We start from the raw sequence: 17,734 nt of genomic DNA, 5'->3' as shown, positions 1-17,734 counted from the left end.
GAAGTGAACGTGGAAACATTAATCACTAAAAGTGAACATCAGTGTCCTGTGAGTCTATCACAGGGTTCCTGAATCAATGCCACAATATATGTATTTACAGTTAATGATTTATTAATGATAATGTAGTTATTGACCAAGTTTCATAAGTGCTGTTGCTGTACAGTCCACAGTTGTGTCAGAAATTATGATTATGAATGGATTTCATTCAGATATTCTTATTAGTTTTCCAGAAAACATATCGTACAACAACATAATTATTGTGTTGTTTTGTCCTTCTCTTTGAAAGGCAAGCAGCGCTGGATAACATCTGCAGACTTTGAGAGTTTTTGTGTGAATAAATATATAATCCAACTCTCTAGTGGAAAGGCACCTCCCAGCCCATGAAGCTGAACAAGCGACCTTCTAACGGGCTGCTGAGACACGTCCTACAGCAGGTGTACAACCACTCGGTGACCGACCCGGAGAAGCTGAACAACTACGAGCCCTTCTCCCCCGAGGTGTACGGAGAGACCTCTTTCGACCTCGTAGCTCAGATCATCGGCGAGATGGAAATGATGGAAGACGACACCTTCGTTGACCTCGGCAGTGGTTAGTCCGCTGCTGTTTTGGGACATAGGAGTGAATCCCCAGACCTTTTATAATATGTTTGATAGTTTCCTTATCATGTGGTGGGAACAGTTTTTGATAAACAAATAATAATTTTGATATTTCTTATATTCTTAAAGAACAGTGAAGTTGTTTAGAGTTGTAGGAGGCGGTCAGGATGCCAGTGTGGGTGAAAGAAAGAATGGTTATCAACATTGTTGTTCAAGGTTAACTTTGTTTTTTTTAACCTGAACCCGACTTTCCAGTGTTTTCGTGTGTAAGTGACACATTTTTAAAATTGTTCGAGTATTTAGTGAGAACGCTGCCAATAATCGGGCCGCAATGTAATCGCTTGGGACAACTTCTTGCCGCCAATGTACCTCCATGTCCTTGTTTTTGCCACCGTTATCATAATGTTCTAGCAAAATGAAGGATTCTACAGAGAAATTAATAGTTTTTCTGTACCTTTTGTTGCCCTTAAAGTCATAAACAAGGTGGCTCTACGGCCTTAATGTCTTTTTGTCTGTGTGGTGTAGGACTTAATCCTCTTGTTTTCTAATTTGCAGGAGTGGGGCAGGTAGTGCTGCAGGTTGCAGCAGCAACCAACTGTAGACACTATTACGGTGTAGAGAAAGCAGACACTCCAGCTACCTATGCAGAGGTAACCACATAAATATCTCGCAGGACCGGAGGGGTATTCCACAAAGAGAGCAGAGAAAAGCGAGACCACAGCGCTGTGTCAAAAAACACAAATCTCAGCTTCCTCGGTCATTGTAGTGGAATGACGCAGAGTTGGCGCAGTGCAAATCACCGCTGGCAGATAAACCGAGAAGTCGGAAGTTTTTCCGCTGTGTGGCGTCTTTTGTGTCCAATCAATCGTCAAAGTGGATTTCTCCGGTTCACATTTCATCGGCTCATCATTACCCTGTTGCAACACACCACAGCAGCATTTTGTTTGGATATTAATCTTCACATTCTCTCTCTCAGAGCATGGATAAAGAGTTTAAAAAGTGGATGAAATGGTACGGGAAGAAACACGGGGAGTACTCAGTAAGTTATTATAATACTTACTTAAAAAAAAAACTAAATATTGATATGCAGAGCCGCGGTATTCCCTACCCCTTACTCTGCTTTGTGTCTTTCAGCTGGAGAGAGGTGACTTTCTGTCTGAAGAATGGAAGGAAAGGATCGCCAACACAAGGTGTTATACCAAGCCGGATCACCGTAACTCTCTGAAAGAAGCAATGTCCATTCCACTTTCCACCAACAAGTCCATTTATAAGCTGAATGTATACAGTGAGGCACGAGGAAAATAGAAAGCGTTGTAAATAAAAGGTTCAGTCCTGTAATAAAAGCTACCATTATGAAATGTATGTACCTAAAGATGACATGGTATCCAGGATAATAAATCACATGCAGGGCTCCTTTGTGAAAGGTTTAGAGGACAGCTAGCAACTCTTTAACAAATGTGTCTGCAGAACTTTGCCAAAATGAATATGTTGTATTTGCTTCCAACTGTAGATCTAAAATGTTTCTCTCTCCGTCTGTCTTGCAGTATTATTTTTGTGAATAACTTTGCCTTTGGTCCAGAGGTAGATCACCAGCTGAAGGAGCGCTTTGCTAACATGAAGGAAGGTTAGTATTTGTCAGCGAACCGTAAAATAGCTTTAGTGACAATGAGATAGAAATACGTGATTCTCATTCCGTTGATCGTTTAATCTCCACAGTGAGCTATGTGTTCATTTTAAATGTCACGGAATGAGTTGTATGGCGGAGCAGATGGTTGATGAGCTGCAACAAATTGAAACATTTAAAAGGCCTCAGGAGGCATCTGATCAAAGGATGACAAATAAGGCTTTTAGTAGCAGATGCTAACAGCCGTTTTTATGACGGCGCTTACTTCATTTAGAATATATCATGGATTATATGAATTACTGGCTCTAATTTGGGGATGTGATTGTATTTCATCTTATGTTGTTTGCCATAACAACTACTGTACGTGTCCACTACAGCCTCTAGAATGTATCTGAAGAAAAAAGTGTTTATCGATTTTGTTTCGTTTTGTTGTTTTTTTTTATTTCCACAGGTGGAAAAATTGTATCTTCCAAACCTTTTGCACCTTTAAATTTTAGAATAAACAGTAGAAACTTGAGTGGTGAGTAACCACGACTAGTGGAAAAGCACATTTAAACGTCTCATCTTCCTTTGACATGCATCTGACATGCCGTGTTTTTCCCTCTCTGTCCTGCAGATATTGGCACAATAATGCGTGTGGTGGAGCTTTCTCCACTCAGGGGCTCTGTGTCCTGGACTGGAAAGCCAGTTTCCTACTACCTGCATACCATAGACCGCACCATAGTAAGTACTGCAGATGTTTGAGCAGTGCAGAGACTATAATGTGTATTAGAGGAGACGGTGACAATCTAATAAAACAGGAAATGACTCCTGAAACGGAACAAACAAACTATACATTAGAGACAAAGAGTAACCTAAACTCCAGAGATCGACCGCCTTAATAACAGCTGGTATTGTCTTAATGAGTAGACAGTCCCAGAAGTAAGTAATCTGAAGATGGAACACAGAGGGTAAGACGGCTGCATGAGATAACACTGATGTGTGCGTCACTCTGGTAACTGGTTAAAGCGATCCCTTGTTATCAGTGGGAGCCCCAGTGAGAGAGCTGGCAGGCTGCCTAAAAAGTGTTACGTGCGATAAGTGGCTGCTCTCTCCTTGCTCTTGATATGTATATATTGTTTTGCATTATTGTACCCAACAGTGGGCTGGTTTAGCTTGAATGGCGCCACAGTAGATGGTGTACATGACCCAATGTATTCTTTGTACTGTATAATGTAGAGGATGGGTTTTTGGTGGTTAAGCAAATGTAGGTGAGTAACGATAAATCAACCTCAAAGAAGTGTCAAAGGGCGACTGGTCCAAAGCTTCTCTACAACCAGCAGCCAGCTGACCTCATGCGTGTAGGTTTTGTATCTGCATCAAAGTAAATGACTTGTCTGTAGTCTGCATTATAATATCATAATATCATAATCCAAAAACAAATAAAACATTATCAGTCTACAACTGATAATGTTTTCAAAACGCATCACAGGGTGTAAATATGAACCATAAAGTCTTGTTTGCTTTAATATGAGTAACTCGTGTCTGTTTAGATCAGTGGTTCTCAACTGGTCTGGCTGCAGGACCCACCATCACCCCTTAATGACAAGCGACGACCCAAATTATATATATATATATATATATATATATATATATATTCAAGAAGTCTAGTAGTAGTAATGTCTGTGTAGTAAACAACTGCCAAATAAAGAAAGTACACATCAATTATATTTTAACAATTATTATTCTCATTTTTCAAATTGAACTGGATGGATTATAAATAATACATAAATAAATGTTCTTCTCATTTCAAGTAAAATAACAGCTGGATTAAAAAATAAATTACGTAACAAAATTAATTTTAGAAAAATTCATTTCACTGAATTGCCCTGCAGCTTTAAATTCAGTTCATTCAGGGTGAAGTGAAAAAGCCAAAACATTATATTTTTCTCATCTTCTAAAAAGAGAAAGTAGTGTGGGAAGAATTCACCTATATGAGTCTGTCCAGTCAGAGTCTAATGACTCTGGTCTCTCTGGCCATTCTTCTCTTTTGGAAATCGTCCTATGATTTGACTTCCACACCTCAATGGTCCTGCTATGCTCTCTATGTCCTCGTCTCTCCCCCATGTGTCACGGTGTGTTTACAGCTCACTCAAGTCAGGAAACTTGTCAGAATGCCCATATTTGATTGACTGAGCTGCATCACGTGATGTGATTCACAACGCATTGGTCGGTGTTTTTCCTGCACCGCTGAACAAGTGCAGTAAATGCTGGAATAATTCCGCTGCATAAAAAGTGCCCTTCAAAATAAAATCACATTTTAAATGTATTTGTTGTCAGGCAAAGGCCCGCGACCCACTGAAAACAGGTCCGCGACCCACCAGTTGAGAATCACTGGTTTAGATGCAATGAGATATAACAGTACAGACTGTGCAGGGATTTAGAAATCTTCACAATGTTTTATTTCTGAAATCATTTTACAGCCAATGTTGATGTAAACACCATGGTTATTTGAACTTGGGGAGAATGTTGGCACTTTAAAATAATAATGAAAATAACATATTTACTTTATTCCTCTTTCAGCTTGAAAACTATTTTGCTACCCTCAAAAATCCTAAACTCAGGGTAAGTGATTTTCTTCTTCCTCAATGTGTTGACACGAGTCACTGAACTCGCTATGTTTTTCTGTATCAAACAATTAAACTGCTCCTTCTTATATCAGGAGGAGCAAGAGGTAGCTCGGCGACGTCTGCAGAAGGATACGAAGGACAGTAAAAGCAATAGCACCACGCCGACCAAACCTAAAGAACAAAACAAGGTAAGATATGAACACATTTTAGCCTTTACGTTGAGTTTCATTGTCAATGAGTGAGAGTTGGCCGCCCCAGCGCAACAGTTTCTGTACCGAGTTACATGCACCGGTGCGTTTAAAGCTCAGAATTGCGTCCACGTGTACGTGGCTTTTTTTCGACCCCTGAAGTGCATTTCCTTTTTCTATAATGTGTGCCATTTTGTCCCTGAAATGTTTCTTTCTTGGTTTATATAAACATTAATCAACTTAACACAGCGAGCTGTCTGTGCTCTTTGTATGAATATGTCCGTGTGTGTGTTTGTCCGTGTGTGTTACAGCAGGACTCCTGCGGTGAGGACGAGCGTCCTAGCTTAGTGACGGTGGTCAAGGCCTCTGCCAAACCCCGAAGAGCCCGACTTCTGCCCAAACCTCGCAAGCTGAACAACAAGAAGCGCGGTCGACCCAAGAAAGCCGCCCCGGCTGCCGAGAAGAAAAACAAGAAGAATCAGAGCGCATTGGATCTGCTGCATGCCAAGACCCTTTCTGCAGCCCCCCCCCAGGGTCAGAGGCCACACACACACACACACCTCATGTTACATCCACACTGTATGGCCTAGAAATCTCAGTTTAACGTGAATGTTCTTCTTGTGTGTACAGATGCATACCGACCGCCTCAGAGTCCCTTCTACCAGCTACCTCCCAAGGTCCACTATCCCTCCAGTCAGCTGCTTCTGAGCCAGACTCCTCCTGCTCTGCAGCAACTGCTCGGTGAGTCGATGAAGACTGGGATTCATTTTTTATCTGTCATGTTCAAAGTAGTCGTACGTGTTATACCAGACGTTTTGATCCCTATGAAAAGTTAATGCAACAGTGAGAGGAGCAGAATTTACAAATGAGAGGTCAGAAGGAGAGACTCAAAGCCTGGTCGGATGTAGTAGAAGCCATTCCCCCCAACAACCTAACTAATACATGTATATCCTGTGTTTCTGCTCTCCTGCTCCCTCGGTCTCCCCAACCCTCTTTTACAGATAACATCAAAGTTCAATACCTCCAGTTTATGACCCACATGAAGACTCCTCAGTACCGATCCAACCTGCAGCAGCTTTTAGAACAGGAGAAGGTAATGAGTAATGCCGTTGCAGACATTATTGATTTGCTACTGCGGCAATTTCCCTCCCAACAAAAACACAACTCTTCATGTTTTTGCAATTTCGCCCAAACTCTTACCTGTGATCTTCTTTCCTTTCTGTCTCTAGCAAAAGCACAGTGATCTGTCGGGGCAGGCGGAGCAGCTCCACTCTGTTTGTCAGTCTCACAAAGACAAGATCAAAGGTCTCTTTCAGACCAAACTAGACGAGGTGGGAACTGCTTCTTAACGGACAGAGGAACATTGTTGTATTGTTTTCCATCGTTATCTTTGACTCTCATCCATCCTTATAAAGTTATTTTATTTTGAGATAATTAATAATATTAAGGATACACATCCATCCAAAGCACAGCATGTGTATTAATATTAGTGCTTAAATACGGCTATTTGATGGACAACCTGAACAGCTTATACCCCATTTCTAGATGGACATGGTTCAAACAGTCCACTTGAATGTGAAAGATGGAGAACATATATTTTCTGCCAGTGTTTTGTTGTAGTTTGCATTAACTTGACCCAAAGCTTCTCTGGCTGAAACTTTGAAAATACTACAGTTTTTGCCCTTATTCCGAAAAAGACAATATTCCTGATATACTGTGACCGTTTGGCACGAATACATGCTAAAACCCTGCTGTGTTCACTTCTACGTCTCTGCTACAGGGTGAGAACTTCGACCATTGTAGGTCAGGTTTTTCACTGATGTTAAATTCTTGTTTAGGCGTTGTGTATTTGTAGCTGATGCATAGCGCTCTGTCTGTGTGTGTGTGTGTGTGTGTGTGTGTGTGTGTGTGTGTGTGTGTGTGTGTGTGTGTGTGTGTGTGTGTGTGTGGTGATCAGCTGGGAGTGAAAGCCTTGACTGTGGAGGACCTGCTGCAGGCCCAGAAGGAGATATCGGCCCACAATCGTCAGCTGAAAGAACAGACCAAGCAGCTTGAGAGAGACATGGCCTTGCTGAGAGACCACAGCCTGCTGCTGGTGAGACCTCCGGGCTTGCTGCTATGTTGTTGTAACCTCCAACCTGTTAATACAGCATCGTCCCCAGTGGTTCACACCTGTCCCCATTCCTGCTGCTCTCCCAACTCCCAGTTCAGCTGTAGTCAAGCCAATGTCGAATTATATTTCACGTTGCTTGAGCATCAAGCGATTGAATAACAGCAAGTGTGTTTGTTTGTGTGTTTTCCAGCTGAAGTCTCGATGTGAGGAGCTAAGGCTAGATTGGGGCTCTTTGTGTCTGGAGAGTTTGTTGAAGGAGAAGCAGGCGCTGCGCAGACAAATCTCTGAGAAACAGAGACACTGTTTGGAGCTGCAGGTACACAGTCCGCCTCCTCAATTTACTGGATTCAATACCAGATGCTTGTGTCTCTCTGTCTTCCACCTCTCGTATACTCCTCCGTCCTTGCTGTGTATAATGTTACTTTCAGGAAGAGTTGATGAATTGCTGTCACAAACATTTTCCTAGACATGTCAGCGGCGTTGTAGGATGCCTGTTTTTTAGCGTAATGGCTCCCCCTGGTGTGTGTTTGTAGATCAGCATTGTGGAGCTGGAGAAAAGTCAAAGGCAGCAGGAGCTGCTTCAGCTCAAATCCTACAGCCCCTGTGACGGCTCCCCGTACAGAAAGAGCCTGGAGTCCCGCTCTTCCACCGACATGGACTCCTCCAAGCTTGGCCTGTCCTCGGCCCCGACCCTCAACGGCGTCAGCCTGGATCTCTCCATCAATGGCACCAGCTCGCCCTGTTTTGACCGGGCCAACACCAAGGGGGAGCTTCTTTCTCGCTACCTGCCCATCTCCCCAGACCACGAGATCGTGCACGCCATCCCCGATGCACGGCAGAGGCAGCAAACTTCCTCCTACGCTCTTCCTGATTACACACGCTTCTCCCCCGCCAAGATTGCCTTGCGGAGGCACCTGAACCAGGACCCAAGTGCCTCTGCTCACTTGAGAGGTCCGGGGATGACCACACACAGGTTGGTTGATACTAAAACCTTTTTATTTCTCTCCCACGTTGCTCCCCGAGGCAACGGACGGCTAACTAGCTGAAGCTACATTTGACAGTTTCTGTTTTGTTTTTTTAAGGGAATTTGGAGGTGTTAACTCCCCGCTTGGAGCCAAACTGAACTGCCCCTCTCCTAACGCAGCCGATGTCCAGAATAAAGGTTTCGAGAGGGTAAATGTTTGTCTTTCTCGCTGTCTGTGCACTTGCACTATTGATGATATGTGTGCAAGTTTTCTATCTCCCTTGCAGCTCTCTCACTGTTAAGTCATTGTCCATTTGTTCTCTCATATAGGCCGGTAAGGAGAGGAGCCCATCTGTTCAGGGTGACAACAGCATTACAAGCCTTCCAATAAGTATTCCTCTGAGCACGGTCCACCCCAGTAAACTACCCATCAGCATCCCTCTAGCGAGCGTGGTGCTGCCCAGCCGTGTTGAGAGACTGGTGAGTACCTTCAGTGCAGGGCTGTGATGGAGGTACGGTCGTAAAGTGTTGGCAGTAAGATGAAGAGGTTAGAATTATGTTGGATCGAACTCTAGTCCTTCCACCCGGTAATCACAGATGTTTTTAGATAGTTTCTTTGGATTTCACATTGTGATAAAGTGTCTGCGTCAAGATTATATTAGTTTTAGCTAGTTTTCAGAGTGGGTTTGCTAGTTTTAGTTTTTAAGTTATATGTTTACAGTAGTTTTAGTTTAATGTCTCAGAAATATGATACGTATACATATAAAATACTGTGTAGAAATGACCGTAGTGTGAAACTATTGCAGCATTGCGCCATCTACTGGAATGTCGACGCTTTCAGTTTCTGTGGTTGAATGTCACAAGAGTTCGTGATGTTTCCTTCATTCGGTTTAATATATTATTGTTCTAAAACTGAAATGAATTTAAGTTCATTCTTATTTTTCTTAACCAGATAATATCCCTTTTATTTGGTTTCAGTTTATGACAAATTGTTCACTGCTTATAATAATAATTATAATATTAATAACTCTGGTCTGCATTCATAATTTCAGAGAAGTACTCCGAGTCCTGTGTCTCAGGCAGGTCAGACCAATGGTAAGGATTACCTTTGGTCACATATTATATTCACTATTATTATAAAACAAGATCTGATCAGTGCCTTCTATATTTGTGTGTTCTACTCTTCCTGTCCATCTCAATCCATTACCTTCTTGGTCTATGTTTAGGATATTCATCCAGCTCAGGGTTGATGAATGGAGGTCCCCATCCTGAGGACCATAATGGTGCTTCTTCATCCCCTCCACTGCACCCCAACACTCCTCTGACAGGACAAATGGGCAGAGGAGGTCCCACCCAGAGCCCACCACCCAGCACTGGAGGGGTGCTTCAGTACGCAGATGGACCCCCGAGGATCCTTCCAGAGGACGGGCAGGACCGCCACGGAGGCGAGTCCGACACGGAGCCCCAGGACAGTGAACTGCGAAGGAGGATCTTCTTCTCCTCCTCCTCCTCTTCCTCCTCATCTTCCTCTTCGTCAGGCAGCAGCGTGGCCGGAGGATCACGCCTCCACCATCACGCCGGCAACAAGCAGGGATACCACAGTAACCATGGAAACCACCACCACCACCATCACCATCAGTCCCCCGGCACGCAGCACACTCACACCCCCCCCACGCACACGACGTCATCGCACTCCTCTCACGGCCTCGGCTCGCAAGAGGGACGCAAGCGGGGGAGACGGAAACGCAGCTCCACCGCCGCGGTCGTAGCCAGCGGATCCCCAAAGAGGAGGTCCAACAACCCGTCCTCTGGGTCGCCACTCAACATCAACTCCATGGTGAGTCACCGAGGGCATGAAGAGAGAGGGCCGGGGATCGAACCGCCGATCCAATGATTGAAGGACGGCCCTGCTCTCCACTTAGCCACAGTCGCCCTGTGATTCGCTCATTGTCATTTGCCCGTCCTTCTTTTTCTCCAACAGGTGAACAACATCAACCAGCCTCTGGAGATCTCTGCCATCTCCTCCCCAGAACAATCGAGCCGCAGCCCCATCGGGGCGGACCTGGACCAGCCTCCCATCTTGAAGAGAGAGCGACCGCTGGACCTCAACGGCTCGGGCCGGTACTCCTCTGCCCCCAGCTCTGACGACGAGGACTCAGGATACCCTGCCGACAGCTCCAGTTCACGGTAACGTAGTCATTATTATAATAATACTGGAAGATAAGAGTAACAACAACGTACGTGCTGAGCTGCCTACTTACTTTTAATCTGAAGCTAGTGATAGAAGTATGACCTCTTGCCTTTTGACTGCCTCAGCTCTGTTGCAGATATTATGGGGCTCCATCTCATTTTGTTTTGAATGTTCTTTGTTTTTTCTCTAGAATTGAAAGAAAAATTGCCACTATATCCTTAGAGAGCAGAGATGGACCTGGTAGACATGGGGATGGTGAAAGAGGTAAGAAAAGAAAATGTCACTTTTATTAAAAACTTCATTTTGTACTTCTACTTGACGCTAACCCGTCTTTCTTCTTTCCTCCACTAGTCAGGAAGTCTGGTAGCAGCAGTGGTAACAGCACAGGCAGTGATGGCTCCTCTTCATCCTCCTTGTCCTCCAACAGCAAGTGGAAATCCACCTTCTCGCCCATTTCTGACCCCAAGCAACCCAACTCTGACCCGAGACAGGGGGGCTCTCCATTCGGCATGGGGGGGTCGTGCCGGGGCACCGACTCAGATTCTGACCACAAACAACAGCATCAGCAGGCGAGGAAAGGAAGTGACGGAGAGTCGTCCAGCTACATGAACCCCAACCCCTTCCTCAGTCAGGATGCAGGGCCCCGGGTCGGTGGGGGTGGTGGTGGTGGTGGTGGTGGTGGCGGCGCCGCCCAGGGAGGCAGTGGTTCAGACCAACGGCAGGCCCTCCAGAAACAGAAGGCCCCTCGCGACTGGGAAATGAAGACGAGCAGCAGCCTGGCCAGTCAGAACCTCTTCATCTCTGCTGCTGCCAGCAGTGGTGGGGGCATTCTCAGCGGGAAGGTGGGGGGCAGTCCTGTAGCAGTGTCCTCAACTACAGGGTCCTCTGTGGGGCAGTACCTGGGGTCGCAGTTCCCACTCGGAGGGACTTCAGTCTTGCAGTCCTTGTTCGGGGCCCAGACCGGAGGATCCACGGTGAGTGGGACCCCGAGGCTCGTCAACGGACACTCCGCCCTGGGAAGCTTCTGCAGTGCCGGGCTGGCAGGGGGAGCGGCTGGAGGTGAGCATCATTGTGACAAACGGATCATGTAGAGTTTTACCTCGGGGGTCGTTGAGCTGTCAGTGTCCAGGTCATGGTTTTAGTCTGGGGGTCCACTTTACAAAGAATAGTGTGAGTCCTGAGGGAATGGGTCTGCTAATAGAAACAGGTAAGTGGAGGTCCACTGCTGCTGTCTCTGTCTGCCTCACTCACTCACTGACTGACTGGTGGAGCTGCACAATCATGGCCAAAATGATAATCACGATTTTTATTTTACTGCACATTCACATTTAAATAAACAAAGCACTGCTTTCACTTTCATGTTATGCTACATTCCTGCTAATATTTAAATCTTTGCTTCAAAATTTGACGGGTTCGTATTCACAGTTCATCTCCTAGATTCTAGGAGATGAACTGTGAATACGAACCCGTCAAATTTTGCTTCTAGGACCTAGAAGCAAAATACAACTGTACCAAATATCTTTACCCAAAATGAATCAGCAGAGCACTGCTTTCCCTTCATGTTGTGCAAGGATACATTCCTGCTAATTAAAGAATCTCTACATCTAAATGAGACGTAAGATAAAGTTCTTCTTCACATGAATTCAGTGCATTTTTTTACAACAGAGAGCAGACGGGTGAATTACAGTATATTACTCTTCTACTCTGCACTGAAGCTGAACGTTTAGTTGCTCAGCGGCGTGTCGGCTCTCCACAAAAGGAAGCCAACACTCCTCGATCACCTCCTGGTGGCTCTCCGTTAGTCGAGCAGGCACTCGATTTGATGTGCAGCGGAGTTCTGAGTCGATCAATTGGGAGAAGCCAAACAAACAGTTGTGTTCGCTACGGAAATTTGATTAGTTGTGCAGCTCCACTGACTGACTGTGCCGCCCCGCTTTGACATGGACGTGCTGTTTGAGTGCTGCGGTTGGAAACACCCTTGGAAAATGTTTTTTAACAAAAATGTTGAAACTGGAGAAATCTGAACCAATGGAAACTGATTGACGATGAATTACTGACGTGTTTTACATGAACTATTACTATATTGTCATTTTCTGTGGGTGTATCTGTCGGAGTCGTATGTCAGAGTCATTTCACTTGTAAGCAAAAAAAATCCACCCAGAAATCATTTTATCTATAATAAGAACGGTTCTGTGCAATCCTAAATTGGCCAACCGGTTTGTTTTAGTGACGGTCACGGTGGACTGACTCTGTTTGCTTTCTGTGTGCTTGTCTGAGACTCGCTTGGCGCTCTGCACAACCTGGCTCAGTCCCTGCTTCTCTCTTTGTCCCCCCTCCCTCTCGCTCTCTCTGCCACTGCTCTCTCTCTCTGTCTCCACTCTCTCCACTTCCCTCCATTTCTGCTGTATGATTTGCAGGTATATTTCACCACGTGGTTCCCACAGTGTCCTCCCATCAGTTTGGGGTGGCACTGCCCACCTCTGGAGGCCTCGGCTCTCTGCTCAGTCTCTCCTCTTCCTCTACCTCCTCCCAAACCCAGCAGCACAGCACCCCCCAGCCAGCTTCCACGCGCCTGTCCTCGTCCTCACCGCTCCCCGTCTCCCAGGCCCAGCACAGCCGCACCCAGTCAGTCCTGCACAGCCCCTCTCCGCCCACGCTCACCCTGCCCCCCCCTCCACCCCTGCACAGCAGCTCCTCCTCGGCACCCACGCACTCTGACGCCCCGCCGTCCTCTCGATCCGACTCCCTCCACTCCTCCCGTCTGTCCCACTCCTCTCTCCACCACCAGAGAGCTCAGTCATCCCTCTCTCTCTCCATCTCCTCCTCTGCTTCTGTCTCTGCTGCCGCTACCGCTTCCCTCTCCTCCTCTCTGTCAACCTCCTCCTCTCGTCCTTACGCGGTGCACTACTCCCCTCGGCTGCCCCCTCCACCACAGGCCAGCAGCTCAGGTGGTGGTGGTGGTGGTGGGAGCATGTGGAGGACTCAGGGCATGCATGGCACCTACACGACCTCCCAGCTCCCTGGCCACCGACCTAGATAGGGTTTGGGGGGTGAGGGGAAGGGGGGAGGATGGAGAGGGGGAAGGGCAATCAGAAGGTGGAAAGAGGGCGAGAATGAGAGAGAGAGAGACTAGTAGGGAGTGAGAGAGACAGGATACCTGTGTGATACCTGTGCTCCAAACAAGCTGCTGTTGTGATTGAACAAGGTAAGTCAATTCTTGGGTTTTAGATTTAAAGTGTTGAAAAGCGTGCTGGGGGATAATTATGAAAGTGACCAAACACCATAGAGACACTCATCATCATCTTTCTTTCACGTTTCAGGTAATTGTTGAAAACTACCTCAAAAATGATATAAACTATGCAAATGTCCCGGTGTGGACTAAGGCACTCTCCTCACTCACTGGTGCTTCAAAACGTCTGCACTACCCAACCGCCTCCAAGACCGGCGTCTGTACTGGGATCTCTGAGACACACACACACACACACATGCACGCACACTAACGACCACTATAGTCGCCTTGAGCAGAAGGTACTGGTCATGTTTATGTGTAGGGTGTTAAAATGATGGTTTTACAATAAGGAAATCAGTACTTGCTGCTGCTCAGCACTGAATGAACGGATGTCTGCTTCAAATTCAAGGTGCTCAGTAGTGTGATGATGTCTTTCTTTTGTCTTAGTCACTAAAACAATCTGTTTGAATGATTTAATGGAACATTTGAAAGCAGATTGAAGCACATCGTCCGTCTTTTTGATCTGAATCTCATCACGTTTCTCTTCACGCGTGCATGTTGGACACAGACCAGTTCTCTGAACTCTGCTCACATGTCCTGCAGTTTGTTCTCTCTGCAAGCGATGCTCTCGAGTCTGTTTTCTTTCTTTTGGTGAAATTCAATATTTGTTGCGACACGTACGAGTCTGAAACAAGATGAGGAACTTTGGGTCTAACTTCACACTGGATAGTAAGACACAGTTACTCGTGTGGCCGAAGATGTGCACGGCTGGTTTGTTGACACACTTTAATCTCTGCTTAAGTTGGTGATTTACAATATTAAATATATTAACTAAATTAAAATATGTGGCTTACTTAATTTTAAGTGGTAAAACAAAATATGAATATGCCGTTCTGGCCCCATTTGGCACACAAATCTCACATTTCCTTTCTTTGCGACTAACTTGAGCAGAAACAACTCTTCAGGTGTAGTTCAGTGTTTCTCTGCTCGGATCAAATATTGAACATTAACTTTCTTAGTTTCCTCATAAAAGGATATTTTTTTGGTGTTTTCAGGCATGATTTCATTTTAATTCTCTAAATGAATGAACTTAACATGGAAGTTGGTGTATGTTTAAACAACGCTATGATGTCAGCCTTATTTGGAAAATATGGTGAATTAGCAACCGTTCAACAGCTGCCGCTGATGCTGAGCCGACCACGTTTCCATTTTAAAACAAACATGAAATTCATTGATGAGATGGTGCTATGTCGAGCTTATCAGCCACTTTCTGTATTTATTCACACGTTCCTCCTCAGTCAATCTGGTAAATCACACTACTATGTGGGAACGTAGCCGAAATACTCTTAAGCTAAACTTCTTCCTATTTATCTCTGCTGTCCAATGTTAAGTGTGTGTGTGTGTGTGTGTGTGTGTGTGTGTGTGTGTGTGTGTGTGTGTGTGTGTGTGTGTGTGTGTGTGTGTGTGTGTGTGTGTGTGTGTGTGTGTGTGTGTGTGTGTGTGTGTGTGTGTGTGTGTGTGTGTGTGTGTGTGTGTGTGTGTGTGTGTGTGTGTGTGTGTGGAGTCACGCCACGCACACGCATGCAAATCCTCGCACTGAGAAAACATCGAACCAGAACCACAACAAGCTACTGGACTCTCTTCACACCTATTTGTTTGCTCTTTTTTTTTTTTTATTGTGTAATTTCTATTTTGTAAACAATGTTTGTACTGTGAATGTGATTCATTCTCCGAACTGTATAGTTGTGTATAATTTAGATTATTATATTTATGCTGTCTGTCTCTCCATCTGCCTTGGTATTTCTGTTTTGTTTTCTTTCCTTTCTTTCTTTCAATTCTGAAATGTGTTGACATTGTAGAACGCAATAGTGTGTGTGTACTTGACTCACGGTCTGAAAACAATGGTGCTAAATTAGGACTTTTACCTGATCTTATTTATTCTAGAGTGAAAACATCAATAAGAAATGGAACACTTGGTGCTGTACACGGGGACGTTTGTAAAGCCGCTTTCTGGTATTTAATGTTGCTATCATCTGGTTCTTTGAATGCCGAGTGTACATCTGTAGACGCCACCTTTTGGATGAAATGTGCTCTGCAACAGCTTGGTCTGGGTATAAACATTTACGAGGAACTCTGTTCATGTTTCTCAGTTTCAAACACACGACATCCCGCTTTGATCTCAGAAGAGAGCTGCTTATCTTTTAGTGAACAAGACACACTGTTTTTGTACATAAGTTTTTGTTGTTCCTTGTATGTCTCTCCACCATAAACAGAAAGGTATATAAAATAAGTATCTATATACAGTCTATATATATAAATATATATATATATATATATGAAAGAATAGAGGTGTTCTGGCGCTGGCATTGTGACCTTAACCTCGGCCTGTTAAACAGGAGGCTTGAAGCCAAGGAGAGAGACGCTTTGCCAACACAGGACCTTAACAGATGGGGCCGAACAGCCGCACGTGACTCCTTGTGATAGAACTAGAACCTCCAAGTCTGTGCATCGAACGCATACAGACAACGGTGCTGTGGCTCGAACACAACGGGACTAGTAGAACTGTCATGACTTTTATCAGATGCTTCCACATCTTTTGTTTCTTTTGTTTTATTTTAATCAAACAAGATTCTGCAGGAAAAAAGAAAACTGGTGCTTCTGTTTCCAAACGATGGACATTCAGATCTTACAAACTAAGTCTTCACTGGTGCATAAACACAAACAGCTACACGTCAACCTCTTATACAGACACACTGTCTTCAGACGTCTTGCTGACCAGGTCCTACCTTGTGATGTGAGCGGACTGTGTCATCGCAAAGACGTGCTGGTGTAAATCCTCCCCCCCCACACTTACCGGTGCATATCTAAGGGAAGATTAGACTAATAGTTCAAAGCTTTATTGTAAACTCCTGTCCTGTGCACTCACACACGTGTGTTTCTCACCTGCGGGGAAGTGATTCTAGGACATGGCTAGAGACTGTAGTTTGTTACCAGCACTGAGAGGTCTTTTGTAATTATTGTTGATGCTGTTTTGATTTTTCTTATTCTCGGTGTTTGACACAATTGCAGTTACATGTTATGCTTTTCAACGGTGTCTTCAGATTCCCGTCCGTTTTTTGTAATACTACTAGTCAGACAGACAGCACGGTGCTCTCCTTCACTTAAAACAAGGAAATTGCAGCTATTGATAAATACTACTCTTCTTCTGTTGTGCTCCGGGGTTTTATGGTTTTGGTGATCTGCAACACGAGCTTGCCCGGCGGCTTTCTGACGGTCCAGTTTAACCTGCGGAAATGCCTCTAATCTGGAGGCGCGGTGTGGTGTATGTGCAAGTGAGAATAGTCGTTGGAAGTGTCATAAATTATCCTTACAGATTTCAACCTACTAGCTATATACATATATATATCTACGTCAAAGGGATGCGGTGCTGTTATTCAAGCCCTTTGGTATTAGAGCATGATTTGAATCAAAGCTTCGATGCACTTCTCTATATTCTCCTTCCTGGTGCATTATTGATAATCTGCGAGAGCTTTGCATTCGAGGCCGTTTACTCTGAATCCTGCCAAAGGTCTTAACTCAGGAACTTCCCAGCTGGCTTGAAACGATGTAAACAATTTTTCTTAAACTACTGCATGTCACAGACTTATTCGCCATCTTGTGGCAAAGATCAAGTCCCTTTGTAATCCAACTCAGGACCAGGACAACCCCTCAGTAAGTGAAATTCAGAAGTCAGGGTCTCCTCCGATTGATTCTCAGCTGTCGCATACATCCAGCGCCTCCAGTGAGATCCAGCTTTATGAAGCTTTACGAGTCTGTCTGACCTCCGGAAGCTGTGAAATGGCGACGACTTTCAGCATCTTCCTCATCTCACACATGCCTCTGTCTAGATTTGCATCACCAAGGAGGTGGTTCACTGTGCTTTTGTTGGGATTCTCCCCTTTATTTTGTAGGGGGGGGGGGGGGGGGGGGTTAAACACAGGCCACACGTGACGTACAGTATGTGTACAGTGATCTCTGATCGGTGAAGCCAGGGCAGGTTTGAGGTGCAATAATGGCAAACGTACTTTCCAAAAGGCCCTGGGGTTTTTCATGACTTGTTACTGTTCGGTGTTGGTGCATTTATCCTAAGATGTTATAATGAAACAAATGGAATTCCTGTTTTCTCCCTCCTCCCTGCATTTTATGACTATTAATAAAAAATGTTTCATATAATATTTGAA

The 17,734-nt window shown here is 44.9% G+C and overlaps 2 protein-coding genes across 3 annotated transcripts in view; both read left to right on the top strand.

The window, feature by feature from the left end:
- dot1l (DOT1-like histone H3K79 methyltransferase) overlaps positions 1-17,734 on the top strand; it is a 22,804-nt gene extending 5,070 nt beyond the window's left edge. Inside the window, exons 5-28 of one of the 2 annotated variants that reach the window (XM_076087695.1) lie at positions 360-588; positions 1,152-1,246; positions 1,573-1,635; positions 1,731-1,786; positions 2,141-2,220; positions 2,672-2,740; positions 2,837-2,943; positions 4,783-4,824; positions 4,922-5,017; positions 5,332-5,551; positions 5,648-5,758; positions 6,019-6,110; positions 6,247-6,348; positions 6,975-7,112; positions 7,321-7,446; positions 7,664-8,103; positions 8,213-8,303; positions 8,425-8,574; positions 9,147-9,189; positions 9,321-9,931; positions 10,076-10,281; positions 10,476-10,549; positions 10,637-11,344; positions 13,606-17,734. In XM_076087695.1, coding sequence (XP_075943810.1) covers positions 360-588; positions 1,152-1,246; positions 1,573-1,635; positions 1,731-1,786; positions 2,141-2,220; positions 2,672-2,740; positions 2,837-2,943; positions 4,783-4,824; positions 4,922-5,017; positions 5,332-5,551; positions 5,648-5,758; positions 6,019-6,110; positions 6,247-6,348; positions 6,975-7,112; positions 7,321-7,446; positions 7,664-8,103; positions 8,213-8,303; positions 8,425-8,574; positions 9,147-9,189; positions 9,321-9,931; positions 10,076-10,281; positions 10,476-10,549; positions 10,637-11,344; positions 13,606-13,616 — 3,960 coding nt within the window. In that variant the 3' untranslated portion in view covers positions 13,617-17,734. Of the gene's footprint in view, positions 1-359; positions 589-1,151; positions 1,247-1,572; positions 1,636-1,730; positions 1,787-2,140; positions 2,221-2,671; positions 2,741-2,836; positions 2,944-4,782; positions 4,825-4,921; positions 5,018-5,328; positions 5,552-5,647; positions 5,759-6,018; positions 6,111-6,246; positions 6,349-6,974; positions 7,113-7,320; positions 7,447-7,663; positions 8,104-8,212; positions 8,304-8,424; positions 8,575-9,146; positions 9,190-9,320; positions 9,932-10,075; positions 10,282-10,475; positions 10,550-10,636; positions 11,345-13,605 lie in introns of both variants that reach the window. The other variant, XM_076087693.1, reaches the window with a different exon arrangement.
- LOC142946894 (uncharacterized) lies at positions 11,471-13,345 on the top strand. The gene is made up of 2 exons (XM_076088517.1): positions 11,471-11,492; positions 12,703-13,345. The coding sequence occupies exons 1-2, from the start codon at positions 11,471-11,473 to the stop codon at positions 13,323-13,325; spliced, it is 645 nt and encodes a 214-aa protein (XP_075944632.1). The 3' UTR covers positions 13,326-13,345.

The sequence above is a fragment of the Anarhichas minor genome, unplaced genomic scaffold (assembly GCF_050575085.1).
Source record: "Anarhichas minor isolate MPS153535 unplaced genomic scaffold, ASM5057508v1 ptg000010l, whole genome shotgun sequence".
Lineage (NCBI taxonomy): Eukaryota > Metazoa > Chordata > Actinopteri > Perciformes > Anarhichadidae > Anarhichas > Anarhichas minor.
The sequence above is the reverse complement of the archived record's forward strand: the minus strand, read 5'-3'. Positions and strand labels throughout refer to the sequence as shown.

Excerpts from the sequence above, each read along its gene's own strand:
- LOC142946894 (XM_076088517.1), top strand. The coding sequence starts at position 11,471 with ATGGGTCTGCTAATAGAAACAG. Across the intron at positions 11,493-12,702 it reads GGGTCTGCTAATAGAAACAG|GTATATTTCACCACGTGGTT; the intron begins GTAAGTGGAGGT and ends TATGATTTGCAG.